Genomic DNA, 13636 nt, shown 5'->3' with positions numbered 1-13636 from the left:
CTCCTGCAACAGCCACCCCAGTCCTTTCGGGACTTTGTGTCATTTTGACCTTTTTGTCATTAAGAGTTGTTTTGGCGAGGACAAGAAGAATACAGGCTAAGGCTGTGTGGGTTTTTTTTTTTTTAGATTAAGGTAGTGCACAGGTCACCGTGGACTATGCTCTTCCTAGTTATTTTCCCTGGGCCATCTGATTCCAAACAGCTTTAGTTTGCCCTTAGAAGCACACAACCACCATGGGGGAGGCAGAATCATACATTTTCTCCCAGAGTGGCAGTCCCTCGCAGATGAATCCTCCAGATGAATCCTCTGATTGCCTAGCCCAGGGTTATGCCCTTCTGTCTCTCGCTCTCCCACTACAACTTCCTCCCACATCAAAGTGGCTTTCAGAGTAGCACCTCTCCTTCCTGCTACAAGACACGCAGGTCCTACTGGCAAATAAGGCTGTTGAGAGGGTGCCAGTTTTGGAAGTGGGAACAAGTTGTTACTCCTGCTATTTCCTTGTGCCAAAGAAGGATTGGGGCCTTTTGACTATTTGAGGTCTTGTCCTCTGAATGCTTTCCTGCGAAAGGACACATTCATAATGCTTACACTGGCCCAAGTTCTGTGTGCCCTGTATCCAGGTGACTGGAGCGTTGCCTTGAATCTGCAAGATGCATACTTTCATGTGCCCGTCTTGCAATCCCACAGATGTTATCTGCTGTTCAGGGTAGACCAGGAGCAGTTTCTTTTGCTGAGCTCCACTTCTTACTTACCAGCATACCTTTCTTAATCACAAAAGTGATGTCGGTGATTGCTGCTCATCTTCGGAGGTTGGGAATTCCAGTTTTCTCCTATCTCGATGACTGGCTGTTGAAGGTGGGTTAGCCATAGTCAGTTGAAGATCACATCGATGATGATTAACCCTCTGAAATCTTGATCAAGTAACCAAAGTCACAACAAACTCCTGCAATGTGCCTTCCTTGTATAGGAGCTCTTCTCGACATGGTGCAGTTTCAGACACTTTGCTTAATGATTCTAGGACATTTTGGCTATGAGCCTGATGTTTCAGCCACAGTGCTTGATCTTGGCAAGAGTAGCTCTGAGGCATCTTGGCCTGATGACCTCATGCAATCTCCTTTTCTGCATTGCCAACTGGCATGTGCAGTCTCTGCAGTGGTATCTGACGTTTCAGTGGACCCAGTACCAAGGAAACCTGCCAGGTGTCATCCAGGTTTCAGAGAAGCCTGTAAAGATCTGCAGTGGTGGCTGTTCAATTGCAACTGGACCAGTGGCAGATACCTCTCCTTTCTCACTCAGAGCTTATGGTCATGACAGATGCATCACTGCTGGGCTGGTGATATAACCTGGGGGAGGCAAAGATCAGAGGACCGTGAGGTGGAGATTAGAGGACTCTGGTTTCCGGAGAAACCCCTGCTCCACATAAATCTGTTAGAGCTGTGGGCCATTCACTTAGCGTTAAAGGCTATCCTGCCACCCACCAAGGGAAGGCCAGGACATGTTCTCGCAGACATCGGAACCGCCATGTGGTACTGCAACAAGCAGGGCAAATAGGGGTCCTGGGTCATGTGCCAGGACACTTGGCACCTCTGGAAGTGGCTGAGTCACCTGGGCATCTCTCTGGTCGTGAACCACCTGTCAAGATCTTTTTGTCCAGGGCGGACATGCTCAGCCAATGGCGCCTGTTGAATCCCGAATGGTAGTTGCATCCTCGAACAAGCTGTGTCAAAACTGCTGCACATTGGAGTTCCCAAGAACGCTCTCTTTAGGAGACTCATTCAGGCTAGAGTGGAGTATGGAACGTTAGTATACCTTTCTGCCTCTATCTTTCCTGCCCGAGTTCTGAAGAAGATCAGGAATAACAGGGCCCTAGTCATCCTAGTGTCTCTGGGTTGGGCCTGCAGAGTAATTCTTAGCTTGAGCATCTGTCTACCAATCAGGCTACCGCTTCAGACAGATTTTCTGTCACAGTAGCGGGGCAGGGTTCTGCACCTGAAACTGTTGAATCCACACAACCAAGCATTAAGATTGAATGAACCAGTTTACGGGGTTCAATCTGCCTCCTGAGCTTGTGTGTGCCATCCGCACGACATGATGTTGTATGCCCTCTGCATAAAGATCTGCTACATATTGGCCAAGAAGCAGCCTCTGGAAGATCTGAGGGCTCATTCCACCAGGGCCAAAGCTGCTACCATTCCGTTGGCACACAGTGGCAGTTCTTGGCATCTGCCAGGCTGTGACATGGGCATTAGTGGACATGAACACAAAGTACTACTACCTTGGCAGACCGGTCTGGCAGGAAAGGCATTTCACCCATTTGGTCCTGCAAGAGTTTTTGGCGTGAGCCCACTCCACAGAGCCTTCACCTGGGGAGGTACTGCTTTGGGATCTATTTAAAGGTGAGAAATTTGGTTAGAAATATCCATCGGGAAAAAAATGTAGTTACCTTCAGTAACACTCTGGCGGATACTGTATCTAAACTCAAATTCCTTGCTGCTCTTCTTTTTCTAATTTTGTGAAATGGCCTGGAATGGTCTCTTTTTCATCATCTAAAAAGTTTCAAGAATTCGAGATCTGCACATTGGTACATCCAATTGTTTTGGGCTCCCCATCCCAGGCCATGAAAAGAGTCGATCAAGAAACTGTCATCGGCGCGCAGGAGTAAGGTCTATATGCGGCTCCAAGCTGTGACGTTACAGGTGGAAGAAGGTCAACATGAAGGCGCGCAGGAGCATTGCTGAGAAAACTTTCGGATCCACTCTGGTGCCTGGGGAATGTTCTAATGGTGTGGAGTCTACGGCTGAATAGAGTATCGACCAGAAAGCACATTTCCAAAAGAAACTTGTTTGTACGACTGTTCCTGCTTAAGCATTCCATTTTGACCAATTGCCTTTCAGGTGCCAGCATTTCAGCATTGTAAGAGAACTTGCTGCGTTACTTTAAAAAACAAATAGACATTGTACTTGAAAAATCCATGACAATACCAGCTTTATGAAATACACGCTTTTATCCAGGCCATCATACTTGAACTTGTAACTGTCTGTAATGTGGGAGAGAGCTGATGATGGAATATGTCCACCGCAAGCCCTGTTTTTGTGAAAATACCTGCCGTCGAGTAGTTGAAGTAACTTTATTAGCCTTGGACATCCAGTCCATCTCAATTGTCCGGTATCTTGAAACATATGCACCTACATCTTTGAAAACCCCACCTCTTTGCTCTAACAAAATTGGTACAAAATACAGATGTTTGCTTGCTTATCCTTTAGCTTTCTTTAAAAACTTTATTTTGTGGATTTGGGCATATTTTGTTATTGTGGAACTTTAATCTCGAAGTCACAGAGCAAGTGTTCGTATTTTCTTATTTTATAAACTACATAAAAGGACTGATTATTTTTCCGTAAATGTCTGTGATTTAAACACACTAAAAGAGCAGTTCTGAAAATGTGGAACAGGGACCCATTGGGGTCTGGGACACCACTCGGGGGCTTTGCAGTTGTTTAAAAATCTAAATAATATAAAAAGATTAAGAAAATGTATATAAATAAAGAATTTTAAAACGTTCTGGAAATATAAAGGGATTTGGAATTTAAGTCTAATAATTAAGTTGGTATCCTCAAGATTGGTTTGTGGGAGCAGTGCAGTTGATTTATACAGAATATATAATGGGGGGGGATTCAGTTGAATTTAGAAAAGCGCCAACTTTCTATTTTATATTTGTTTGTGAATTAAATAAAATGTTGCATCATTTGTGTATCTGTTTTGTGGAATGCTGGTGTCTATTTTTGTGTATTGTAATTCGATTCAAATTTTCAAAATTGCTTTGGCCAAGGTCTGGCTTCCAGTAATGACTTATTGGGGGGTCCCTGAATTCCAATAATGATTCAGTGAGGTCACCGGTTCCAGAAATTATTAAGTGGGGGGGCTCCACAGAAGTCATTGGGTTAAGAAGCACTGCGCTTAAAGAAGTTACTAAGACAGCTTCAAAGGGAGAGACTATTTGCATACCCAATACATTGAATGTCAAACTTGCCTATTAGCCTTTTATTGGAATAATACTTTGTCTATCATAAGACAATTTGTGTTCAATGTGCATGATTAATATTCTTGCAAGTAGCTAATTGAAGTTGTAATTTTTGCTTTAAAGCATAAATATATATATATATATATTCGTCATTCTTTTTCTTTTTCAGACCAGATGCTCCAGATTTGAATAAGAAGTTCATCTCATCCAGTCCAGGAGTGTTAAAGAACACCAGTGCGAAAGGAGCACCGAATAATAAATCAAATCCCATTCGTACCGAGTGGCTCCGCCCTGGTGAAAATGTGTCTTTATTACGCAGTAATGTTGAACCTAACCCTGCATGTAACTATGACAATACGAGAGTGCCTGCCAGGATACCAAATGAAAAGTATTGTCATGACTCTTCCCAGTTAACATGGGCAAAAACAGCAGAACCAAAAGTTAGTTTGCCTTCCTCCCTGCAGACTACCTGTTTGCCAGGTCTTTCAAAAACTCAGCAAAGGTCACAGGGAGAACCACGCAGCTTACAGACTCCTGAAAATACTGGAAGCCATCGAGACCCACAGAGCGACAACTTTAGCGTACCGCCAGCTTTACCTCCAAAGAAATACCCAAGGAGCACGGTGCCTGTAAGAGACGATGTTATACCTACATACAAAATTCACACTACAGGGCTTAAACCTCCAAGCATAGAAAAAGACCCCTCTGGTATTACCTCGGCTACTGGAAACAATAAGCATGTTTCTGCAAAGGAAGTAGGACTCAAAACTGTTTTTCAAGAGGGTGACTTCCACTTGCGTAAACCAAATCTGAAAGTCTCTGAACCCTTTGCTGTGCAGACGGTGCCTGACGGTCTATTCTCTGGTGAAACTGACCATAGTGGACAGAGTCATTTATCTACAAGTGAAAACGATAATGTTTCATTGACCACCTACTTTTCAGTGGACAGCTGCATGACTGACACCTACAGAATGAAGTATCACCAGAGGCCAAAACTCTATTTTTCAGAAAGTAGTGACTTCCAGAGAGAAGGTGACTCTGTGACATCAAGTGACAAGGAATTTGGGAGTACACACCACAGCACTCTAAATAATCGCCCTGCACCTGGCCAAAAATCCAAACTGAGTCCAGCTGGAATTCACTGCAATAGGTAGAAATGTGAACATTGTCCAGTGAATTCATTACTTTTTTGTACCTGAATGAGCAGAAGCCTGCAATCCTTCATGTCAGAAGACAGTGATTATTTCTACCTATGATATGAAGAAAAGCACGTGCTGAAGTAGAGGTGCAGGTTACTGTCCTTATTTGTTGCCTTTCTGACCTAACTGCGATAAAAACTTGTTTTGATATGCAATTCCAATGAAAAAGAAACGTACATACAAGTTCGTGATGAGCACCTTAAATAAATATTTTTGTGTCCTTAATAGTCCTGTCGGGTGACATTGGCCGTACTCAGTATAGAATCTGTAATTCTTTACAAGTAGACCGATGGGAGAAGAGGGTTTCTATTGGATTTATTCCACGAGGTTCATGTTATGTTTTTTACAGCACGACACTTTTGAAGACCTATCCTTGTCGGTAACAAGTATATATTTGTTTATTATTATTGTCACCCTACTCTTTGAACTTTCATAGCAAAGTACCTTTCCAAAGATTTACAACAAGAAAAGCCAAATATTCAGATGTCTGTTATGTTCCGTAGCAAAATTAATTATCATTCAGGGGTGCCTCTTATGCTGGGGTCCTCGAGGAATGGCATTTCCCTTTGAGTTGCCTGGGCCGACTTCTCAATCTCAAGCGTTTTTAGTTAAAGACTTGGTACGACTTTTCTTCCCAGGAGGACGAAAACTTAGAGGCAATCAAATCCTTGTTGCCATGTTGCTGTAAAACAAAATCACTGGCCTATCACAAGACTTCGTTTGCACTAGTTCGAATTTACAATTTCCTACTTGAAATGAGGATCATATTCCCCTTAACAATGTTTAAGTAAAATATGCAAGTATAAAAATAAAAATGCTAATCTCATTGACGTTACTACCCTGATTTGTATAGTTATAAGCATGTTTGAAAATGGGTTCCATCGCCCATAAATCACGCAGCTCATACAAATAAGCTCATTGTACCGTCACATGCTATTTTTTTGTGACGAGGAGGCACTAGACACCTTCCACAGACTCTTGCATTTTTTTTGCCGAGTTTGTTGACTCACTGTTCCTGCTATTAGCAAGACTTGATTGCCATTCTGTAACTTTTATGCAGCTTCCAATTTTGCTATCTGCTTAGAAATGGAAAACAGACGTTATGTAGAGATACATACATATTAAGGGTTGGCTGAAAATAACTGCTATGTTTACCCTCCTATTTTAGACCTTGTTTTGATTCTTCCTTTATGACCATCCTAGTCCTGAAAATTCCTTACTTTGCTGTCCATTGGCCCTACATGGGCATTATTGTCTGTTTATGAGAATTAGGTGGAACTCAATCATTTACATTTACCACAATTTCATAATTACTAGCTGAAGTTTCCCCCTCAATCCTTGCCAATGCCTTGCGAGGGGTTTTGAGCACTTCCCTCAGATCCATTGAAGTTTTTCAAATGCATGTAGGCTTCCAATGGTTTCCTACAGAAACAACATTATAGCAGCATAAAACCGTGTGAAATGGAGTTACTAATGGGTATCTAGTCTTGTTTACCTAGCTAGGTAGGCTCAACAGATCTAAAGTTCCCTTAAATAAACTAGCCACACCAGAAGCACAAGTGATTGATCATTCATAAGTCTGAGCAGATGTATTACAACTTGATAATAGTGTTGCAGCATGTTTTATCTTGCCTTGCTAAGCCAAATAAACTTAATCTAATTATAAGATAGATGATGTCACCCAAGAATTGTCATTTTTCATTAATAGTTGCTTTGGTGAGGACAAAAAGAATACAGGCAAAGGCTGTGTTATTTTATTGAGATTAAGGTAGTGCATAAAACCATCACCATTGTGTCCACTGCAATTCTCTCTTAAGTAACTGTGAGTGTATTTGCACTGTGGGGTTACCTACTTTCACTTATCCATACACTGATAGCAACAACTGGTACTTGTCTGCTCCCCTTATTATTTGTAATGAGCAGAAAAGGGGTTGGTCCTCCACTGTATGAACAATAATGAACTATGTATAAGAGTGTCTTAATTGACCTACAGCCATACATTTATTAGAAACTTTCTTATGGCACAGATTAATATGTAGGTTAGGAAACACAAATTACAATGGCTTGTCTTAGATGTTGTTTGGGTTGGTATTTTAGAACTTAGCTGCATATCACACTATTGTGATGTAATATTTGTGTATTCTAGATATGAGCACAAAAGAATATGAAGTGTATAATACATTTTGGCAGGTTGTTTCGACACTACATATATGATTTGTGCATAGAGCCACCAGAAATGTGCATAAGTCATAGAAGCAACACCAACTAAAACTATTTGCCTTTCAGATACATGTAGGGAATGTTGTGTTACGTAACACAATTAGATCATGCTTTCTAATGTTGGAATCCATGCTTAATAGTTAGTAAAAATAATTTGAAATGAACAGAAAGTGCAAAAGTTAAAAAGATTGTACCCAGGTAAATAAAATACGTTTACACTGAGCTTACTATAAAGTATCCTCTGTTGTGCTTCCACAATTTAATCATTACATTTCATATGTGCGCACGACGCTACTTTGAGTTTATAGTCCTAGTTTCTAGTTCCAAATTGATAAATATTTTTTAAACATATTCTAACTTGGATTCTAGAAGTTCTAATTCAATTTCTTAATGTTCTTACTACAATTAGCTGAAAAATATATTGTATATATTAGTTTTTTCAAGGAAATCTGTTATTTGCACAAAAGTTCCAGATAGGAAGGCCATTCGACAGGACTTACTTTTTCCTGTCCTGTTCCGGACTATGCACTCCATGCTGTGTGAAGATCAATTTTACCTTTGTAAATTATCAGATATTAATGTTGGTTTATTGCCGGGTGCCTATTTATTTTTAATAAATATTTTCTTGTTCTTGTATAGACTTTATGATAAAATATATTTTGGAAATTATTTTGAACTTTGAGGCATTGAGTAATTAACTATGTGAAGAACAATTGAATATTTTCTCACCATGTTTTACTTTGTTGTATAACTGTTACGTTAGTCTTTGTAATGTTTGTAAATTTTGATCTTTGACGATAAGATTTGTTAAGCAAAGAGTGAGTCTCATTCTCAGAGAGTAGTCAGTATATTGCTGTGCAATATCTATTGTATTCATCGTCTGCCTAATTACAAGTAGAAATACTTTTCAACAAATGATCCATAGCAAACAATCTAAAATTATGATGTAATTCATTATGTGACATTATTGTATGATGTTTTAAAATACATAGTGATATTCAAATATGGATACCTTGACTTTATTAAACCAACCACCTACAACTGTATGAACTGGGTGTGTTATTAGTCCTTTTAGCTATCATGACACTATCCCCTGGAGGCCCTATTGAATCTACTTGTTAAATAATACCCCTTTTTCCATCATGATTTTCTGATGCTGGGTGTATGGGACTTAAGGGGCTGTCAGACAACTGCACAGGCCTGGATAGGGATTGCCTGCAGAGGATTACATGAAGAGATAGGAGAGACTGTCATGTGCCAGTCCGGAGTTGAAGACACAGTCCTCAGAAACATGGCAGGAAAATTGCATAAGTGATGGTGGAAACTAGCATCTGGTAAAAAATAAAATAGAAAGGGGATAGTGACTTGGAAGGAGGGCAAGGAATTGGTGCAGCACAGGAAATGGATTTCAAAACTGCAGTACTTAAGACAGTGGTGGAGATGCAAGTGGTGGAGGGATGGCAGAGAGAATATATGGTAATGCCTATTCTGAAAAGAAACACAGGTGTTGCATATGGCAGAGGAATCAAGTGAGATGTTGAAATGGAGCTACCTGGACAGGCAGGGCTTGGTAAGACCCAAACCCACTATCTCTATTCTAATAATTTCATTAGTTACTGCCTTTAGGAGAATAATGCAGACTACTGAATTGTGTGGATATTTAACAACATTGTCAATGGTAATGTTATGGTAATGAATATTGTGTTAGAAATCTGGTACAACACATGACAGATTAAATTAATTGTCACAATTAAAAAAAAGTGGTCTTATGTAAATTAAACTGTAATGAAAGTGCTTAGTTGCGAGAAAAAACTGGAAACTTCCCAAAGAAAGACTAGCAGAGCACTGAAGCAATTGCATATTATTCGAATGTACATCCACCTATTAAAGTATTTTTAAGAAATATAATGTGGCTCTTTAATGACTCCGGTCTCACTTTTGCTCTTTTGTTGCTGAATGTGCCAGGTTTTACTTTAAAACAATGATAGTTTATACAAATTGTGTAGGAATTGCCGGTGAGTCATCTAGTTTGACTTCTAAATCCTACACTTCAGTGTGTGTTATCAAATCTTATATCTCTTTTATTGCCATGCAGTACCTGTGAAGGTTTTTAATACGTTTAGAATGTAGGAATGTCGTATACTCACTTAGAAACCTTGTGATTGAGCAGTCCTGGAGCCTACATTTGGGCAAATGGTTCCATGTTACTACATAGACCTCAACTGCAACACTGCCTTCACGTCTACTAAGCTACATAAATCAGTGTAAGTTTTGTATTTTATTTAACACTACCCTAACTGTCATTGTATTGACACTATCATTATGCTGTACTCCTTTCATATTTTTACATTACATTTTTAAAACAATTTTCTTAATTTTAACTGGAATCCAAAGTCTGTTAATGGTGTTGGACTTTTAAATGTATTTAATATGTATTAAATTTAGCTGCCTAATTCTATGCTTTAGCCTGGATAACCTGAACGCTTTATATCTTCAACAACCCAGTCACCTCATGCTGCCCTCAAATTATCAGAGCAAAGACAAAACCTGAAAAGTTTCAAAAATCTGACTTTAGAAACAAAGTAGTTTAGAACTTAAAATGCATAAAAGCAATCATTTTCAGGGATCACACCAATGTTTTTGAACACTCTTCAAGTTGATCTTAGATGTTCAGTAATGCTACTCCAATTCTGAAAAGAAACTGAAAGCGTTCTTGTTCAAACTACATCTGGAGTAGTGGTTGTGCTCTATAGCTGTCAGAATTATCTTCTTGCTCTCCTCTGCACTACATTTGAGCTAAATCATCCTCTCTCGTCCACTTCTCTACTGCCCACTCTCCATCCCACCCAATTTCTTTCCTATGTCCTGCTATCTTTTCTCCCCTCCTTCCAGGTGTTTTATGTTCTTGTTTGGGGGCATTGGTGTACAAAATATTTCCAGATCAACATGGTTGTTTCATTTTGTTCTATGTAATGATGCTATGTGTTGTGTTTTACTGTTTAGTACGCTGATACCCGTTGGGGGGAGTGTGTTCTAAATGAATGTGTACATACATTTAACATTTCTTTGTAAATCTATCCTCTGAATGTACTCCATTTATAAAGATTTTTTTTATTATATTAACATTAACAATTAAACTTGTTTGTTATCTAAGATATAATTCATCTAATGTAATATAACCCTTATGTTTAAATAGTTTCACTAGTTAACAATAAGTTTATTTACCTTTAGGTAATCCTTAAATATTTTCATATGCTACATTTAATTGTATTCAATAATGTATATATGAGTATAAAAATTAAATCATATTCTGTTTATTTTATTGAATAACCTACATTCTAATTGTTATTATCGATCTATCAATCTATCTATCTAATCAAGCACATGAAATACGTAATGCTGCAGAACTCCTCCATTCTAGGTCCAGATTCCACATTCTACATTCCTCAGCATGCTACAAAAAGATATCATCTCAAATTAAAAAATACACAATTTGTTATAAAAACAAATGCCTGGTGGACTTGACATCCATTTGTAAAGTGCGTGTTCACTCTGAAGGGTATCTTGGTACCTAAATAACAGTTGGTGTTTATTGTTTCCCAGTTCAGAATGAAAGGCTGAGTAGACCAGTCAAAATTTGAACCTGTAACCATGAGGACAAACACAGATTCCTTAAGTGTATGCATTAGTCCACTGTGCAACCAGAGGTAGCATAACAGTGATTAAAGTGCATAACGGGGTTATGCCTGCTTGCTGGCCCTTTTTGAATGAAAAATACAAATGCAATGTTGAAGGTGGGGCTTAAATATAATACCCTTTAAGTCACAACCACATATTTTTAGATTAGATGTATGACTAACGATAAGGAAATGTAATAATACACTGTAAAGATCATGTGATAATCACAAAATATTAATACTTATGTTCCATTGAGGCGTAATTTGTTCTTAAACTAAATTTCATTTTTCAAAATCCTCAACAAAATGTTTGTAATAAAACCGGAAATTACAAATTTCATCATAATCACTAGTCAGGACATGACAGCTAAATGATAGTTTGACACCAAAGGAAGTAATAAATATAACTCTTAGAAGCCCTCTTTTATAGCACTGATATTAGGTTTTGTTCAGACATTAAGTTTTTTTAAATGCAGCAAAAACTTTTATTTTATTTTTCACAAAATGACATACACTCTCCTCTAAAGATGATCTTCTGCTCGGGCAGTAACAGTTATTTAACTGCAGCAAACATGGAGTTTCATTATATTGATACCGCCTGGCCATTTTGTCTGTAGACGCGCGCGCACACACACACACACACACACACACACACACACACACACACACACACACGCCCTGTATACTTCTTATTGTTTTGTTAATAACTTGGATGCCATTCAACATCTGTAAGAACAACCCACCTTCCCCCTCCCCGAAAAATACATACCCTATGTGTTTATCATGGCAAGTTTTGTGCAGATCAGTCAAGCGGGCCAAAAAAGGGGGAGGGCTCAAATGTGAATTTTTCCATTTTAACTACCATTTTATTTATTTATTTATAAAGTTTTATATAGCGCGAACTTGATCCCGAAGGATATCAGAGTGCTTTACAATTTGAGGCAAAGGTAACAAATCAGAACAGTAGTGTGGTTAATCAAAACAAAAACAGTCCAAAAAACTCAATAACATTCCACTTCATTTTTAATACATATCTTAATAATTTTAGAAGTTTTAAATTAATTCTACAACTGATAATTCTGACATATTCGCTGTAAAACTCATTTTTAAGTAACAAAGCAGAAACACACAATATAGAGGAAGGCTTAAACATTGTATTCTATATAAGCACCAAATGAAAAAAGCATAACTTAAATACCCCCCCCCCCCCACACACACACACACAGTGCAGCAAAAAAGAAAACAGAACTCAGATCAAACCACTTTCGAATACCTGGTAGCAGAACTTAAAGTTCAGGGTGCCCCCTCTATTCGGCTACATAATATTTATCATCCCCCTGATGACCCTCTGCCCTTTGTAGATGAACTGTCTGACCTACTTTCCCAAGCCTCGATTTCCTACTCCAATAACATCTTCCTCGGAGACTTCAATATTCACTAGAACAATAATAAAGATCCCTCGGTTATAACTTAGGGTTATTTTCTCCATGATGCAGTAAAACAGCTGAATAGAGTTAGACCTGGCTTGACATGAAAGTAGACATTTACTCAAAGAAGTGGCTTTGCTAAAACCTTTTAGTGGATTTGAGAATTTGGCTTTTAAAAAGTCATTTGGGCTGGGCTTGGAAAAGTAAAAATGTTAGAAATATCTTGGGCTTCTGCAAATCCGGTTTTGAAAACTACTTCAAATCCAACCTTTCGCAGATCCATGAAAAATTAAAACCATCTGACTGATATCCTCTTAAGAGAAAAACGTTGTGGCTGCCGTTAGAGGGTGCAGGGATGCAACTTTTTTGTGTTCTATTTTTATGGTGGAAACCATAACAAAAAAACACTACTAGAGTGAAACTTAGTACTTTTAAGAAAGAAAACAAAGGTGGAAATGTACTAGGAGAACAGATAAAAAAAAAAAACCTTACTGATGAAGTAGTACATGTTGGAGTCGAATAAGTCTGTTTTGCTTTACACAACGAATGAGTTCCCTGCACAGTGAACAAAAAAGTATGATTGTTTGGAAACTGGAATCAGTGGCTTCTTGTTGGTCCTGCACAGTATCACGGAAACAGTGGCTTCTTATTGGTCCTGCAAAATATCACCTGGCAATGTCTCTTCAGCAGTGATGGCTTACTATACTATGAGTTGGAAAATGATGCAGCGAACAGTTCGAGATTCCTATTCATCTTTGTTTTCTGGGTGGTGAGCTTTTAAGATGCTTATGCATGGAAGATTTTTCAAAGCTGTATTGGCCTCTGTTTCCTCTGCTGAGCTTCTTGTCACATATAGTGCAGATAACATTCTCAGCTGTACCTTTTTTTCCACCTGCTGGAACAGTGAAGAGATATGAAACTAAATTTCAGTGGATATTTTGAAACTTCAGTATCTTCTACCTCAACCTCTTCCTCATCATACTCCTCTTCTTCTTGATTTCTCCTTTCTAGTTCCTCCTCTCCTGAAATCATTTAAAAATGGAAATAGTTTATGTTCCACAAAAAACAAAGCTAGAGGAAAATGCTCATCTATCT

At 38.7% G+C, this 13636-nt stretch overlaps 1 protein-coding gene across 1 annotated transcript in view; it reads left to right on the top strand.

Annotated features, from left to right (window-relative positions):
- Positions 1 to 9340, top strand: part of USP53 (ubiquitin specific peptidase 53) — a 250197-nt gene extending 240857 nt beyond the window's left edge. Inside the window, exon 15 of the mRNA XM_078675936.1 lies at positions 4188 to 9340. Coding sequence (XP_078532062.1) covers positions 4188 to 5172 — 985 coding nt within the window. The 3' untranslated portion in view covers positions 5173 to 9340. The remainder of the gene's footprint in view (positions 1 to 4187) is intronic.
- Positions 9341 to 13636: the final 4296 nt, after the last annotated feature.

This window comes from Lissotriton helveticus, chromosome 2_1 (genome assembly GCF_964261635.1).
Source record: "Lissotriton helveticus chromosome 2_1, aLisHel1.1, whole genome shotgun sequence".
NCBI classification, from domain to species: Eukaryota; Metazoa; Chordata; class Amphibia; order Caudata; family Salamandridae; genus Lissotriton; species Lissotriton helveticus.
Note: the sequence above shows the minus strand (reverse complement) of the source record. Positions and strands in the feature narration are given on the sequence as shown.